At 34.6% G+C, this 16,850-nt stretch overlaps 2 protein-coding genes across 2 annotated transcripts; both read right to left on the minus strand.

Moving 5' to 3' along the window:
- Positions 1-2,095: 2,095 nt before the first annotated feature.
- LOC110612918 (hexokinase-2) lies at positions 2,096-8,691 on the minus strand. The gene is made up of 9 exons (XM_021753775.2): positions 8,093-8,691; positions 6,300-6,450; positions 6,026-6,208; positions 5,752-5,826; positions 5,413-5,568; positions 5,235-5,333; positions 5,015-5,145; positions 3,620-3,701; positions 2,096-2,760 (listed from the first exon to the last, which is right to left on the minus strand). The coding sequence occupies exons 1-9, from the start codon at positions 8,365-8,367 to the stop codon at positions 2,428-2,430; spliced, it is 1,485 nt and encodes a 494-aa protein (XP_021609467.1). The 5' UTR covers positions 8,368-8,691; the 3' UTR covers positions 2,096-2,427.
- Positions 8,692-9,725: 1,034 nt separating this feature from the next.
- LOC110612804 (nuclear poly(A) polymerase 4) lies at positions 9,726-15,466 on the minus strand. Its single transcript, XM_043956296.1, has 12 exons — positions 14,949-15,466; positions 14,772-14,849; positions 13,542-13,649; positions 13,249-13,311; positions 13,003-13,164; positions 12,630-12,743; positions 12,453-12,515; positions 12,013-12,342; positions 11,756-11,920; positions 10,774-11,625; positions 10,432-10,508; positions 9,726-10,334 (listed from the first exon to the last, which is right to left on the minus strand). Exons 1-12 carry the CDS (start codon positions 15,066-15,068, stop codon positions 10,307-10,309), a joined length of 2,160 nt encoding a protein of 719 aa, XP_043812231.1. The 5' UTR covers positions 15,069-15,466; the 3' UTR covers positions 9,726-10,306.
- Between the last annotated feature and the right edge of the window lie 1,384 nt (positions 15,467-16,850).

The following is a 16,850-nucleotide window of genomic DNA, read 5'->3' on the forward strand; positions in this document are numbered from 1 at the left end:
CAATGAAGAAAATCGACTCCAAATCATGGATCCATAGGAGAAGTGAAACATTTAAATAAAAATAATTGATAAATTTAATTAATTTAAAATTTTAATTTAATTATATATTTTTTGGTTCAGTTTATTTTTATTTTTTTAAAAAATTTAATTATTTTAATTTTATAAAAAATTAAAAAAATTAAATTAAATCGATTAGTTATTAACTTTCATACATTCCAAAAATAACAGCAAAAAAAAAAAACATGTATAGACGGATCCGAGGCGTTCATCTGCGATGTTGAACAACCCTTTACGGTGTTAAAGTCAATGAAACTCGACGACGACGAAGATACAAAATGGTGGGTCCATCATAAGCATAAGTACAAGCACAGCTATGGATGGATGGACGGCGTCCTGTTGCTGTCTTTCTTCAAAATTGTGTATATATATATATATATATTTTCTAAGTATGATATATTTTCAGTTAAAAAAATATATATTTATAATTTTTATTTTTTTAATATTAACAATTTAGTTATTTTATTAAATTTATTATTAATTAATTATGAATTAAAAGAATTAATTTAAATTATTACGGTATTAAAATTACAATGATTGAATTGTTATAAATTATTAAAATTAAAAAGATTAAAAAATTTTAAAAAGTGAAATTTAAAAAATTAAATTATTATAATTTAAAAATAAATTTTAATAAAAAAATGATTTTATTAATAGAATAACTAAATTATTTATTTATTATTAAAATAATTCAGTTCCGAAGTTGCTGTCCAGCCAAGACACACATCTTTGAGGACTTCCACTATTTAAGATGTGTATGATTTAATTGATAGATTATAATGGTTGTTATTAATCGTAAACTGAATTCTCAAACTAGGGCAAGTAAAAAAAAAAATCAACATGAAATTGATTTGCTTTTGGACTAAGAAAAAAACAAAAAAAGAAATTAAGGCAGTTGGGAACCTCCACTCACCAATATACGGTAATGGAGAGTTGGGTTTTGGTCAAAACACAATGAATATGTCAATTCTCTGTTTCTTTGTACATTTCCTTTTTGTATTTTCATTACATTACATTATATGTCTCAAGAAATTCTATGTTCTGGGACACCGCTTAACACAACATCTAATCCATTACACTAATCACAAATTTTCTCATTCTTTTAGTTTTACACGTCAACTGATCCAATTAAACACCTTACATATTTGACTTTTTATTATTTTTTAAATTAATTACTAAGCATATCAATATTATTATTTTTTTAATTATTTAAAATTTACTGTTTCAACTAAAATTTCAAACTTAAAATCTCTCCATACTTTTAAAAATAGAAAGAGATTAATTAGCTAGACTTTTTACACTATATTTATAATAGGGTTATCTCCCATTATTTATTTTATCTTTTTTTCATAAAACATTCTTTCACTTCATCCAAACACATCATTAAAGATGGTGAAAGATTGATTAACTTAATCATTAAAAAATGAATAATTTGGAAATTTTCAGATGACCCATTTGTTTAAAAGAAGAAGCCAACCAATTGAAAAGAAGAATAAAAAGAAGATGGTATAATAAAGACGACCTTGTTTTGAAATTTCAAATGGGTATGATTTCAAGGTTGCCTGATGCTTTGTTTGATAATTCTAGGGCAAACTGGTGTCACTGTCAATGACCAAGTCTCCTCATACAACTATTCAATGCTAGAAATTCTGGGACTTGTAATAATACATCTCACTTCACTTTGAGAATGTTAAACCCACCCATTTTTTTCCTCATGTTTATATTCATGTGTCTTTGAATTTTTTGTTCACTAGCCACCAACATCACAGCACTTGCCCAATCAATCAATTTAATAATATTGAACTCTTCTTCAAAATTATGAATTACCGGTTTAAAATCTAAAAGAGAGAAAATAAAATAATAATAATAATAAGCCATTTGCTCAATTGAATTTGTCAAAACATTTATGTATTTCATGCATAAAGAAACCTCACCTTGGAATGACAAGCTCACCATCCACATTGATTTATTAACATGCTCCACATCAGAATCACTGGATGAATCTACTAGGAAGCAACCCAGAAACAGATACTGAAAATTGAAAACAACATGTAAAGAATTCACTTTATTATTACCACCAGACGGAACTGGGAACCATTAGCAGGAAAATTCCATTGGAATTGCAGGCCGAAGCAGAAAAATAATGGCCACTTCCAGGTCCTGCTTCAATATATTGAATCCACCTCTACGTGCTCTAGAAGGTGTGTGATTTAAATATTCACAGTTCCATTCTTCTAAATCAAATTTGAAGAATGCTCAATGCAGAAACACGAGGACAAGATGATTAAAGGGAAAAAGAAGTGTGCCGAAAGGTCGCAATGCAGCTCAAAAAGCAAACACAGATATCTTTCCTGTGGCAGGATCCTCAACTTAACGATAATGCGAATGCGAGGCAGCAAGGAGAGCAGCTCCAATGCCAGATCCATCATTTGAGTGCACAATCTCAATGCTTTTCGACACTTCTTCTCCAAGCAATTCATTCAGAGTATCCTCCATGCACTTGCTATATTCACTATAATGCTCATACAATCCACCATCCAAGGCTATTACTGTCCTATTTTTATCCCCTTCTTTGACTGTATCCTTCCCCATTTTCTTCAGGATACCTAAAATTCCGGCTGCTGCCAGTCGAGCTCCACGGGTGGCAACAATGTTGCAAAGCTCAACGACAACTCTTCTTGCTTTCAACGAGGTGTTAGGGATCTGAAATTAAGCAGGCAAGAACACAAGTGATTAGACTTAAAGAATGCAAGGCAGTTTCACAGACGATTAGAGGTGAGCATTCGGTCGGAGAAATTGATTGTGCGATTTTATTATGAGAGTGATGGTTTATTTTTGTATGAGACCAATTTATTGAATGTACATATATGTATTATTTGAGAAATATCCTGAAGTGGGAGTAGCCCTTGGAGTGAGCAAATCTTCTCTACACATGGCTACAAGTGGAATTGCCTTGTGCACTACGGAGATCCCTTAACAGAATTTTTAACTCGGTGCAACTTGAAGCTATAGACTACTATGAACCAAACAAAGGCTCTGTTTGGCATTGAGTTCTAGGGTTAAAAAGAGCATTATGAAAAAAGCATAAATTTAGATTTTGTTGAAAAAAGTAGTTTGAAGAAAATTATTTCTCAAGCTAAAGCAAATGAAAATTTATTTTTCAATTTGATTTAAATTATTTAAAAAATGTATTTATCTCAATAGCAGCTCTAATAGTAATACCAAATAGGCCCAAAAGATAATGCAACACTAGGCATGTTCAAAAGACAAGTTGGACATTGTTCGAGCCTATACAGTTGCCTTACCTGGTTCATATATTTAAGAAAAATGAAAATTTTGTTAATTGGGCAAACAAGGCCCTGAAAAACCCAGAGTTGGTCCTCAAAAAAGCCAGGCCAAGTCTAGTACCCAATCCCAACATCATTTCAGGTCAAGCCAAGTAGGTCCCTGATACAGTGAACTAGCCTATGCTGCTCGTGGGAAGTTAGACTTGAAATTAATAGCAATATAGATTTGAAATTTATTGAAATGTCCGGACTAGCTTGCTGGAAAATATACATACCTCTAGAATATCCTTCAATTTATTCCCCACCACTTTAAGATCAGAAGATGTATCATGATGCATTGCTGACATATCAGGTGTTCTGCCATCCAAAATTCACAACTAAACTTTAGATAAAACCTTTTTCATTTCAGTGGTGCATGTATACCATAACAAAATAAAATACACCTGTAATGCCAAGCATATCAACCACAATAAAACATTTGATACAGACACAGAGACACACAAACGATAATTATAATCAGTTTACAACTGATGACCAACAAATTTATAACATGGAAAGATTTCCAAGTTTCAGCAACAAAGTTGCCTCAGTTTAAACTCTAATGTTTGGCTCTCAAATTAGCACACACCAACTAGCATCAAACCAAACCAAAGTAGTGTAAGTCTGAAGGATGAAGATTCAGCCACTGAACATAACCACTAGCAACTGGTCATTTGTCATGCCAAACTAAATGAGACACAGAAAACCGTATTAACAAATGTATACTTGTGATTCCTTAGTTTTTCTCCTTTCAGTAAATGTATATATCAACTTGTGGTAGATGAAGAAAGATATTGATCCCATGTAGGGCAGGAGATGAGAGAGAGAGAGAGAGAGAGAGAGAGAGAGAGAGAGAGAGAGAGAGAGAGAGAGAGAGAGAGAATCATAAGAAAGAAATCAGTGAAAGCCAACAACATTTAAGGTCATGCGTGCATTCAAAATCAAAAAAGGGAAAAAAAGAAAGGCCGGTTCAAGAGAATTAATGTGAATTGCGAAAATACTACCCTTCTATGGCACCACACTCAGCACCGTGTTCCGTCCTCAAAAGAATGTACCCTTTCACTAACCAGCAACCAATTTTGCTTACAAGTATTAGCAATCATTTTCCACATAAACAGTTCTATTGGCAATACAAAATGAACCCTCAGGTCTCTCGTTTCTTAGATGCTGAAAGGTACATTATTTAGCCACGTTTTTTTTCCGTCCTTTCAAATTAATTAATATGAGTAAGCCAACAAAGTTTTAATTAGTTAGCAGTTGGAGATTATCAATCATAAGTGTGGTGAGATAAGTAAACTTTTCAAGTGCAATGTAGTTTGCATACGCATGACTTCTCCAGCAACATAGAACATGAGATAAACTTTATATGAAGATGCAATGAACTCATATTGACATAATCAGATGAAAGGCTTAATAACCAACAAACTCAAATATTTGACTTAGCTCCTAGAATGAACAATAGAAATGGAAAGTCCACTTCTGAACTCCTGATGTTCCCATAGATTAGCAGACAAGTTCTTCCAAACTTATATATTTTTGCTGAAAGTTCACATCTAGGACATAAAATTTCTTGACATGGATCAGTAGACTAGTCCATGAACAGTAGCATATAATTAGCTGATTTAAGTTACCTCAATATGAAAGGAATTTTAAGTTTTGAGGGAACAGTGTCACCAAAAAATGCAGCTTCTTCAGCCATATTTAGAAGAACTCTGCGCACAATTTCCCCCAGGTACATACCAGAAATTACCTTCTCAAAGATCTGTGAAAATAATTTAAATAATTACTAACACAGTGTACTGCTAGTTAGAGACGCAAAGCTTAGTGGAATAAAAATATATCATAAATTACCTGTTCACCAGCATTTAAACTTTCAACATCCAGTGCAAGATCATAATCAGTTAGTGGAAGATGTGACGACCTAAAGTTACCCCACTCCATATTGATAACCTACATTGCAACATGAACAGCAGCTCAGTAATTTAGAATCAGAATTAAACTAGAAAAATAAATGCTAAAATTTGCTAACCATCTCGCCAGATTCGGGAAGAGCACCATGCCATTTTGGTATTGCTTGTGCAGATTCCACGTAAGCAGCATTTGTCCCAGTACCTAAGATCACAGCAGCAATAACATCCTTGTGGAAGTATCTGCCTCCAGCTAGGGTTCCCACCGTATCATTAACCTGGTAGCAAAGTTCAAATTTAAACCAGAAAACAATTTTATGGCAAGTATTGTAGCAATATTCTGAAGAACTGACACATTAAGCACATATAGCAACTAGCAGCACGAGACTGAGGAAAAAGATATTGATGCACTGACATGAAGATCTTATCAGTTTTAACTAGAAAATCGAAAAGTTAGTTACCAGAGCTGATACATGCATATGAACACCCTGTCTTTCCATTGCTTTGGTCAATTCCATCACAACATCTTGGCCAACCTATTTTCCAGAAATCAGGATGAGTCATGCCTTCACTCACAGTATTAGTCACATAAATAGTCAAGAAAAGAGTGCAAATCTAATATCTAAGCGAGTGTAGATAGTATCCAATTATGAAAGCAATGATATTCACTTCATACAAAACCAAAAAAATTTTGATATAAGTAAATGTAGACGAGTTCAAGAAAATCGGACTAACTGTATCATCTATGGAGAAGCCTTTTGTCCACCTAACAAGAGTCCCAGAAGCAATGGATGTTTGGATAACAGGGAACGAGAAGGTGAAACCCAATTCCCTCATTTTACCAGGAGGAAGTCGAAGCTCTTCACCTTCTTGAGCAACAAATTTAGCTAGTTCTGCTGCAATATAATCAAAAAGTACCTGAAATTACAAGTGTATATGAAAGTTGAGAGACCTTATCCATAAAGGAAGCTTCATTAGTAATAGAAATTATTTAGAAGCGAACACTTACTTCTGATGTCCCAGTCATCAGATTTGGAGGAATAGGCACCTCTGCAAATTCTTGATTTACAAGACGGCCATCCTTCCCCCCAAGCTGCACCCGCAATACACGGAAGTTTGTCCCACCAAGATCCAATGCATAAAACAATCCATTCTCATCACTGCACTAACACAAACCAAAAAGGATTGACTTGAATACAATATTTTCGTACTAACTATTGGAATATGGCTTGTGAAAACAAGTCCCGCATGGGGCAGTGTACAAGAAAATTATGGGCATATAAATTCAAGAAAAACCAAATCAAAATGGCCTAAGTATTTTGGTGTGGCAAGGCCAGTCACAAACCTAGTTCAGCATGGAGGCTGAGATGTTTAATTATCCACACAAGTGGGCTTGTATTTTCAACAAGGTATCAGAGTGTTAAGGTATAACTCTTAAACCTATGAGTTGAGCCATACTTAGGTGGACTCAATAAGCTAGCCAAGTGGAGCTAGACCTTGAGAGAATGCCAAGAGGAGTTAGACCCAAGTTCGATAGGCCACCCATGCAATATCAAATGACAATTAAGCCGAAGAGCCTGAACCCAATTGCACTTGAGAGGAAGTATTGGAATATAGCTTGTGGGAAAAAGTGGCACATCATAGTGTAAAAAAAAAGAAAAAAGAAAAAATTGAAGGGCATATAAGTTGAAGGAAGATCAAACCAGAATCGGCTAAATCATTATGGTAAAAGACAGCCTAGTTTCATGCCCATTTCAGCATGGAGGTTGTCTGTTTGATGATCCACACTCCAAGGACCATATTTTAACACTAAAAATAAGTGTCAGAAATGCTAAAACTTCATCCATTTTTGTTATTTCATTAGCAAGGATATAATATATTTATCCACATTATGCATTTACACATTACAATACCTCCTTTCATCTACTGCATGTCTAGCCTAAAAACCTCAATGACAATTTTAGAAGAGATACTATTTCATTGGAAGAAAAAAAAGTAGCACAATGGTAGCACAAAAGGTCCAGAAAGTTCCTTCAGAAAAGATAGGCTGAAAATTGAGTTGCATAGTTGCTAGGAAAACAACGATTCACCATATAGACATATTTTGAATCTGTCAGCGAAATTCACCTAGGATACTCTTTTTCGTGGTAATGATGTTAAAAAAATAATTGACAATCTTGGCAAGGGATTATGAGAAAAGAAAACGAAACAGTAAACTACGATATTGAAAGGGACCAAATATATGCACAAAAGCAAAGATTGAGCAACATGTATGAGACAAATGTAATTCTATTCACAACTTTGACGTGAGTAGCCAAATAACATACAGCTGCTTACTTGAGTCGAAGTGTACATGTAGATATGTTACAAGTCCCCAAGAGTAATTAAACATATATCAAGTAATCCAGTCACATTGGATCTCCTAGGAATAGATATAAAAAACAAAATACATTCATAACTGAGTCCCAGAAATGAAATACAAGATATTATGGAGGACAACAGTACATACTATGGAGTAAATATGATTGATACTCTGGTTAAATACCATGTTTTCATGTGAGTTTTATATCTATTGGCGTAAATGAGAAGCGAGCAGTAGCAAGTGGAGTTACAAAGGATCGAAACAAAATATAAAAATGAATAAACATAATTAGCAAACAAAAATACATCTCAATCTCAGCCACAAACAGACATAAATGTAGAAAACTGAAAGATAATGGATCTCAAGTACACATACTGGAAAAACACATATCACATGGGTAGCTGCACAATATGCAGATGTAAAAGCAAGAATTAGAATACCCAGTAGGCAAATTATCGACATAGCTGATGAGCATCTTCAGCTTGCTTCCACCTTCAGAGGCAAGACCAGCATGCATCTCCACAACCATGGCATCAGCAATCTGCTTCAGCTTCCCAATAGGGGTGGCACATTTTTCCTCCATATCTTTGACTATTTCTATTGCTTTGGCCCACTTATCACCCGTCCTCATTTTTCGCTTGACAACGATGGCCGCCGTAACAGCCCCAGCCACAGCGGTAGCACATACTACAGCCAACACCACCTTCTTCTGCATTCTGGCCAAGAAAAATAAATGAAACCCGGAAGCCAACACCCAGAGATCTTTGAAGAAAGAAGGTTGATTGTGATAATTAGATTTGTATATGAAGAATTGGAGAGTGTGACAAAAAAAGGAGAATTTGTTGGTGATGAGAGAGAGATCTGTGTAAAGAAAAGGTGAAAGTGAAAAAACGAATCTTGGAAAGGCTATTTAGGTTGATAGTTCATTTGTGATGGTATTGTCATAGCTTCCATTTGGAGGCGTGATCCAAATATATTACCAAATATGGATTCCTTAATTAGTCGTTCGTTTGTTCGGTAACGATAAAGAGAAAACAGTGTGTCCTTCACTTAATTTAACTGACACGCTCCTGCCCGACCTTTTCTTCTGACTTCCAAGGATGGACTTCCCTTTTTTTTTTTTTCAAGGGATGATCAAGAGAAATTTTTAATCACAATTAATTTATATTTCAAATATGTATATTTTAAAATGAAATCATTTTTCAGATAATTAAATAATTACAATTTAAGATTTCAAATAATTACATGTTTATAAAACTTAGGTAATAAAGATAAGTGCCAGCTAACTGATCGGTGTGTTTTTGGCTAAATGACATTAGAAAGCGAAGATGTTCGTTCCAATTGGTTGCTGTTGCAGTTGGCGCAAATCTTTTTTTTTTTTTTCAAGGGATGATCAAGAGAAATTTTTAATCACAATTAATTTATATTTCAAACATGTATATTTTAAAATGAAATCATTTTTCAGATAATTAAATAATTACAATTTAAAATTTCAAATAATTACATGTTTATAAAACTTAGGTAATAAAGATAAGTGCCAGCTAACTGATCGGTGTTTTTGGCTAAATGACATTAGAAAGCGAAGATGTTCGTTCCAATTGGTTGCTGTTGCAGTTGGCGCAAATCAGATGGAAGTTTAGCAATGTGAAGGCGATGTTAACCAGAGATTGGACCATCGACTGCGACAGGGGAACCAACGCGGCATTTGATGGCTCCAGTGGTTCGGTTGGGTAAACACAGCATGGAAATGGGTGGATCATCTATAAACCTCTTGCATTACAATCTTTTTAGCTGTTCTAATTCCTAAACCATCCAATGCTTCAAAGGAAAAAAGAATGGCCGATTAACATGCTTCATTCGCTCCTAACCTTTAGTTTCGATTTCAATATAATTTTCTAGGGTTATTATTTAATTATTATTTATTTACTTTGTCAAACTACCGAGTAAAAAGAGAGCGAGCACCATAAGTGTAATAAACCATTCCTGTACAAGCGAAGGGGGGCGTAGATCAAATGCAGAAGACCCACAAATATTGATTGTGTGTGGATGTAAGAAACCAGAGACGGACAAAGATACAGACCGAAAGAGTTTCAATTTTTTTATATTACATGGTGGGCAAAAGTGCAAAAGGTAGCAGAGAGGTAAGCTAAATCATGTTAAGAACCTCTACGAGCAGCACGACTGGATAGATAATATCCCAACACCTCTTAACTCTCAGACCCACTACCCCCCTTTTACACGCAACCCCTCAAACGCTTGAATGCTTTCACATGCAAGGGAGAAGGGAACAAAAAGGAGAAAAAAAATTTAAAAAAAAAAAAAAAAAAAACAGAAGTTCACACCACTCCCCCCAATCATCATCCAAGCTCAACACTTTGATGCGCTAGCTACCGTCGCTGCTCATGCAGAACACAGTACTTGGCAGAAGTAACATTGTGCATTAAACAACGACAAAGCTACAACCAGCAGATCTCTTCTGATTGTCCCTCCACAGTTGATCTCCGTTCCGCAATATACTAACAAGCATGCCTGGAAAACACAAGTAATGAAAGCCAGCAAGTAATACAACACTTACCACAAACTGCTGGCTTCCCATCTCATAGGCCGCCAACATGGACGGAAAGAACTACCTTTTTCATCTGATTTCTGATATCTCATGACGTTGATGTTAAGCTTAACCTGCTATTAAAATAAACCGAAAACAACCAAAAGAGCAATATAAAGAAAAACATTGTACAAGGCGTACTAGCAACGACACTTAGAATTTCAAAACACATGCCTTAAGACTGTTTTCTGCAAAGCTGCCTCATCACCTCGGCCCACCGTTTTTAGCAACATCCCAACAGCAGCACTTGGCTTCACACAAAACAAGCCAAGAAACAATAAAAATAAAATATTAGGCAACTCAAAGCTTAACAACTAATCATACTAAAAACAACAAATTACTTGAAAATTTGCAAACTAAGTTATCTAGTTTTGAATCAAGTACTCAACCAGGCCCATTAAGCCACACAAAAGACCAAAAGATAACACAATAGAAATCAGCAAACAGGACAAGATAAGAAAACAGCATATATAAAATAGCAAGCAAAATAAAAGATAAGAAACATATATTAAAAACCTCAAGCTCTTCCTGCAATCTATCTTGAAATAGTTCACTGCCATCTGTGCACACATTTTCCAAATGACATACTGAATCTGGAGATGAATATGCATCACCAGAATCACTTTGAGAATACCCCAGGTTATTACTTCCTTCAACACTCCCATCAGCGCTTCCATTGTTTCCCTCACTGCTGCCTGCTACTGATTCATTTCCATTATCCTCACACGAGCCAACCTCGCTTGAAAGGGAGGTGATCGCACTGGAATTTGATGTACATCCCCCCTCAACATTGTCAGAGCAAAATCTCTTTTTATCAACTTCACACATTTCATTTCCTTCAGTAAAGGCCAAGCATGCAGGAGATGTGCCACCAAACTTGTGACTGATAATATCAGGAGAAATTGAATCCCGCCTCTGAGGACTAATAGAACATCGTTTCTCTAACCTATCATTTTTCAAATCCACTTCATCCGGATCCTTTTTCCTCTTAAGGCATCTCTCTCCAGAGCCAATGTGACACACACCACCATCTTCACAGCATGGCTTATCAGACTGTTGATGTGCTGTGACCCTAGGATGCCGAGGACGCCTATAACCATCTGGAAAAACATACGAAGGGATCTGCTTCCTACGAACATGATAGACATAAATTTCCATTCCCGGTTTCCAAAACATATACATGTTTATGGAATGCCTAAATTCATCTACAGTCCCTCGGATATCAAACTGCTGCCCTTCCTGAATTACCTCCCCTTGTTTCCTCTGCAAGCCCATAAAAAAAGCACAATGGGCACACGGCTTGGAGGTGTCCACATACTCATGAGCATATGGATGACACTGCAACTTCCCAAATGTGTCTCGCTCAATCTGTAATTAAAACATTGCAAAATGGGAATAAAATAGAGAATATATATCAATGCATGGGCCTTTCTCTTGAAAATAAATTAACAATCATGCAAAATATTAAGTTTAGAACAGCGTATGGTAAGAATATTACCATAAGAGTCAATTGCCTTAACCGGGATTCGACCCAGCCTTTCCAAGATCGCAAGTCATCAACATCAGCTGCAACTATATCAACTTGTAGATAGTTTTTGTAGCTTTCAAAGAACAAGTATGGCTCAAACAGAGTACTCCATTGGGCTTTATTCAGCTCAATATCCTGAATTAAAGAGTAGAGGAACAGATCAGGGTCAGTAATTCAGCATCCAACCATAACTTTTACAGGCTACAAAACTCCTCCATCCTTCTTACCTCACAGATCTTGTTACCATACTGGAATTGCTCCATCATGACCCGTAGTGTACTTGTTGATACATTGTAGCTAGAATTCATGCATGGATAGGCAGGTGTTATTATTGGCATAAGATGAGTTCGGTCACGTGGATTTATACGAGGATCCCAAACAGAAAATCCAAGTTCATCCTCTTCAATTGGGCACAGCATGACAGGGTTTGGCCAGCGCCATTGTGTAAATACCCTGAAAAATCTAGACACAAGCATACTGGGAATTGCATTAGGATAAAGTTGGCACACTCGAGCAACAAGGAGAGCCCAGTTTACACCACCAAGAAACCCAGTCACCTGAAATGGTGTAACATGAGGAAACAAATACCAATCAGGAAAACAAATCACTACCAAGCAAAGGGGAGAAACGAACAACAAATCAGGGTAAGAGCAAAGAAATCACCCACATTGGAATAAACGCCTCGTCTTTTAGCCCAAAACTTCAAACACCGTAGTGTTGTGCGAAAATGCTAAAATTTCAAAAAAGAAGATAGGAAAAAGAATCATAAACTTCATGAAGAAACATATTCAAAAGAACCCTGTCAAGCAATCAAACAAATTAGTTATCCAACAAGTCTCTTCACCTCAACATTAGGAACAAGCTTAAGAATTTGATCAGCAACCCTGCAGCCATTGAGACTTCGAACAGTAGGCTCATCAACATCATAGAGAACAGAAACATCCGAGATGTCCAGGTCCTGTCCAAACATAAATTAAAAGGAAAAAAATCCCTCATAATAAAGTGAAAATCCTAAAAAGAAGAAATTCATCAAGATAGTCCTGCACCACCAAAAAAATACACTAGTGCAACCAACTAGTGCTTTGAACATAAAATACATTAGACAGAACCTGGAGAACTTGTGCACATGAATTCATGAAAAAAAAAAAAGCTTAAAAAACCCATAATAAATAGAGCATGTTCAGATTACATAATTCATAGAAGGAAATTAGACTTACATCTGGTAAAACCAACAGAGAAATACTGGCATAAAGAAGATCAACTGATATTCCATCAAACTTGAATTTCATCACGGGGACATGAGCATCAGGAACTGGTTGCAGCTCCGTAACTTCTTCCATTTCCAACAAAATGTTATGCAATACAAAGAAGAAGTCCTCCTGATAAAGTTGGTCCAAGAATCACATGCATTATTGTAAAACAAATAAATCAACTAGTGAATTTAGCTTGAACTGGGTATATACCTCTCTATTGACATAAGATGGCCCAACACATAATGTGTCAATGTCAGCACCAGGACCATGTACCTGCCAACTCTTAAATTTTAAGAACGATAAAAAGAAAATTGCCAGGAAAGCAATTTCCAGCAGATCAAAAGACAGAGGTGTCCAAAAAACTAGTAATTAGCATAAATATGACTCCAATAGCTTTCCCAATCCCAATCAAATGATGTTGTCAACAATTAAAGCATTTATCCACGAGAAAATGAGAGATGACCATGACCTAATAGGCAACAAAAGAAAATGCCCAAACATACCCCGAGACGGTAAGAGCCAAAAGTGAAAATGACAGCGTTAGCATCCTCCACCATTTGATCTGTGTACCCCCTCAAGCGAGTAAGCTGCTTCACCCAATCTTTTACAATCTGATATGACAAAGCGAAATTACTAGAACTTGGTAAGGTAATGCAAACAGAGTAACAGACATTACATGGTTAAAAATAATAAGCACCAAATAACAGATATATTTTTTAAACTTGCCACTTAACAAGAAGAATTCATAATTTGTTAAGGATGCCAAATCAAACAATATACTCACAAGATTTTCAAAAAAGATAGAAAGATCAAAACGCTAATCACAGGTTACTAATGTTTTGCTAATGTCAAAAATATATTAGAAGTTTTGTGATTGTCAAGAAATTACAATTTCTTCAAACTTTCCTACGCATCAATTGTTATGTCATGCATATAAAGCATCTTTGGATCCGTGGGTGCTAAACTTATAACCTTTGATCATCACCTTCATAATACTATTGATAGAACAGGGTTTGATTCTTCAAGAAACATGATACATGGTTCTCTGTGGTTCTGACCAAAAGTTATATACCACTGAGCACCCAAAAATACCCACCCTACTATAAGATAAACTCCTCAAACAATATGCATTATCATACATTTTACATCACTGATTCTCATCATTACCAAGTCATAGGCAACATATGAGAAGACAAAACCTGAATGGAGAGAAGACCTGTTGGTGTTCTTTTATAGCAGACTATAGTCTCTGCAAAGTATCATGGACCATTCATGCTTTTTTCAATGTTGAATATAATCAGCGCAAAGATGTTGCTCTGGTTATGACAATCAGGATTTTTGGCAATTTTGAGACACCTCCAAATACAAAGGATTCAAATTTGAGCTCCCTTTAAAATTTATAAATAAGATTCAGACTTGCCAAGGTATAATTGCTCACATCTTAAAAGGTTGTACTTGAATTAAACTATTCCTCCAACAAGATTGCATCCGTGAATTCATCCCCCAAAAGAAATTTATAAAATAAAAACATATATTCTTAATCTTAAAAGCTAATTTCAACTCTGCCCAAAAGATATCTGAGATTAAATCCTAAACTTTTCTTTGACACCAAAGTGCTTAGTTAACATCCTACAAAAACTAACTTTATTTTCCTGAACTCAAAAGCCATTCGATGTACCAGAAAACAAACATACAATTATACAATAAAATAATACGAAATAGCCATGTTTTACCTGCCCAATTCGACCCAGAACACTCTCCCTCTTTGCAGCTTCCTCTTGGCTCTCATAAAGCCCAGAATCACTCAAGAACTTCAATCACATGCACACGCAACAAGAAGCCATGATTTCAGAGAAAAAAACCTTACAAATACTCAAAACATAGAGAGAGAAAAACAATGAGATAGATACCTTCTCCAATTCGCGGCTTCTATGTACATCAGCTTCAGTTGGCCCCGACATCGATATCGGTTTCGTAACACCATACTGCTTCGGCGACGGGGAAGAACTCAATCCCTCCGAACTCACCATCTCGGCACCCAAAAAGATGAAAACAACTAAAAACCCTAAATCAATCGAAAAAGACAAATTTATGTAAAGGATTCGATAACTCCAAGATGAAATCAAACTATAAAGCCTAGAACTCAACCAAAAATCCCAAATCCGAAACCCCAAATTGCAATTAAATGACACGAAGAAGAAGGCACAAGGAAAATCAACAAAATACAAAATTGCAAACCATACAAGAGTTTAAAAAAGAATACCCAGAGAAATAAAACCCGCAAACAAAACAAATCCAAACACAAAACTGATTAGGAAGAGAGAGACCTGAAGGAGGAGGAGAAGGGTCCAATTGGTCGGTGAGTTCAGATAGACTGAGAGAGGGTTTGGAGAGAGAGAGGAGTTGATTTTTACGCGGATATTTTAATCGGGTATAAGCGAATCCTATTTGGAGTTGGAGTTGCATTTTGATGATTTTTTTAGCATGATAAATTAAATAATAATAATAATAATAATAATAATAATAATAATAATAATAAAAGAGAGAGAGGAGGAAAAAAGGAGAAAATATAAAAATTAAAAAAACGGTTCTATTGTATAGATTTACTTTTATTTATTTATTTTTTGTTATCAATGCAATGTTAATATTTAAATTAAATTAATATTTTTTTACTTAAAAATATGGCATAAATTCGAATTAATATAATCTATACTGCATTAATATTTTTTTAAGTATTAAAATATTTTTTTAAATCAAATCGATTGAGTTCAATATTTCTTCTCTTGGACGAATAGATTTTTCATTTAATAAAAAAGATTTTCATTGATTTTAGCTGCTATACCCATTGATAAATGCTTCCGTTAGTTTTTCAGAGACTATAAAGCCTCTTTATATGTGATTTGTGGTGATTCTAAGACTTGCGTTTGTTGAATTTTGTTTATGAACGGTTATGGTTCCTCTGCATGTGTTTTATTATTCTAGATCATACTGCTTTTGCATGTCTTTATTCTTTTTGTTTTTTAAATTTTGCTTTTCTGGACGGTTGAAATAGTTTTAGGTGGTTTTTATGGTGGCCATAATTGGAAGCTTTCTTTCTTTCTTCGTATGTATAGCAGTGGTGGCAATGGTTTCTAGGTTCCAGATGATATCTGGTGAGCAGAGTTGGATTGGGGTGGTTTGTTAGGCTGAGTTATTTTGTATGGTCTTGAGTCTTTGGTCTTTTAGCATAGTCAAAATAAGTTAAATTTAATTTTTTTTTATTAATAAAATGTATATAATTTTTTTAAAGATTAAATAAGTCATAATATAATATAATTTTATTTTTTAATAATATTTTTATTATTAAAAAAATAATATTTATTACTTAAAAAATAATATTAGAAATTTTAATTTAATCAAATTTATTTCATTTTATAATACTCATATATATAATGATTCGATTCTTGATTCGAGTTGTGGGCTCTTAATTCGGTTCGAGCACTAGAAGATAGGCCTAGTTTACTCGGAGGCCTGAGTTTTCCTTTGCTCACACGGTCCGACCTTTTTCCAGATAGAGAGCCATTTATTTATTTATTTTACTGTTCTATTTGTAATAATTTATTTTATATATAAAAATAAAATTACATATAATGTAAATTAATATGAATTGTTTTAATTTAATAAATTAAATCCTTTCATTCTAAATACAAAATCGATACAAAATAACAAATTAAGTTGAATTCATTTGAAATTTGAAATTTTCAAAATTGAGAATACACTGAAATTTAAATTTATTCATAATATATTAAATTAAAATTTAATTTGATGAAAAT

Source organism: Manihot esculenta, chromosome 4, assembly GCF_001659605.2.
Source record: "Manihot esculenta cultivar AM560-2 chromosome 4, M.esculenta_v8, whole genome shotgun sequence".
NCBI lineage: Eukaryota > Viridiplantae > Streptophyta > Magnoliopsida > Malpighiales > Euphorbiaceae > Manihot > Manihot esculenta.

Excerpts from the sequence above, each read along its gene's own strand:
- LOC110612918 (XM_021753775.2), bottom strand. The coding sequence starts at position 8,367 with ATGCAGAAGAAGGTGGTGTTGGCTGTAGTATGTGCTACCGCTGTGGCT. Across the intron at positions 5,146-5,234 it reads GTTTAAATGCTGGTGAACAG|ATCTTTGAGAAGGTAATTTC; the intron begins GTAATTTATGAT and ends TTATTTTCACAG. Across the intron at positions 2,761-3,619 it reads AATTGAAGGATATTCTAGAG|ATCCCTAACACCTCGTTGAA; the intron begins GTATGTATATTT and ends GCTTAATTTCAG.
- LOC110612804 (XM_043956296.1), bottom strand. The coding sequence starts at position 15,068 with ATGGTGAGTTCGGAGGGATTGAGTTCTTCCCCGTCGCCGAAGCAGTAT. Across the intron at positions 12,744-13,002 it reads CTCTGTTGGTTTTACCAGAT|GACCTGGACATCTCGGATGT; the intron begins GTAAGTCTAATT and ends ATGTTTGGACAG. Across the intron at positions 11,626-11,755 it reads TAAGGCAATTGACTCTTATG|ATTGAGCGAGACACATTTGG; the intron begins GTAATATTCTTA and ends TTTTAATTACAG.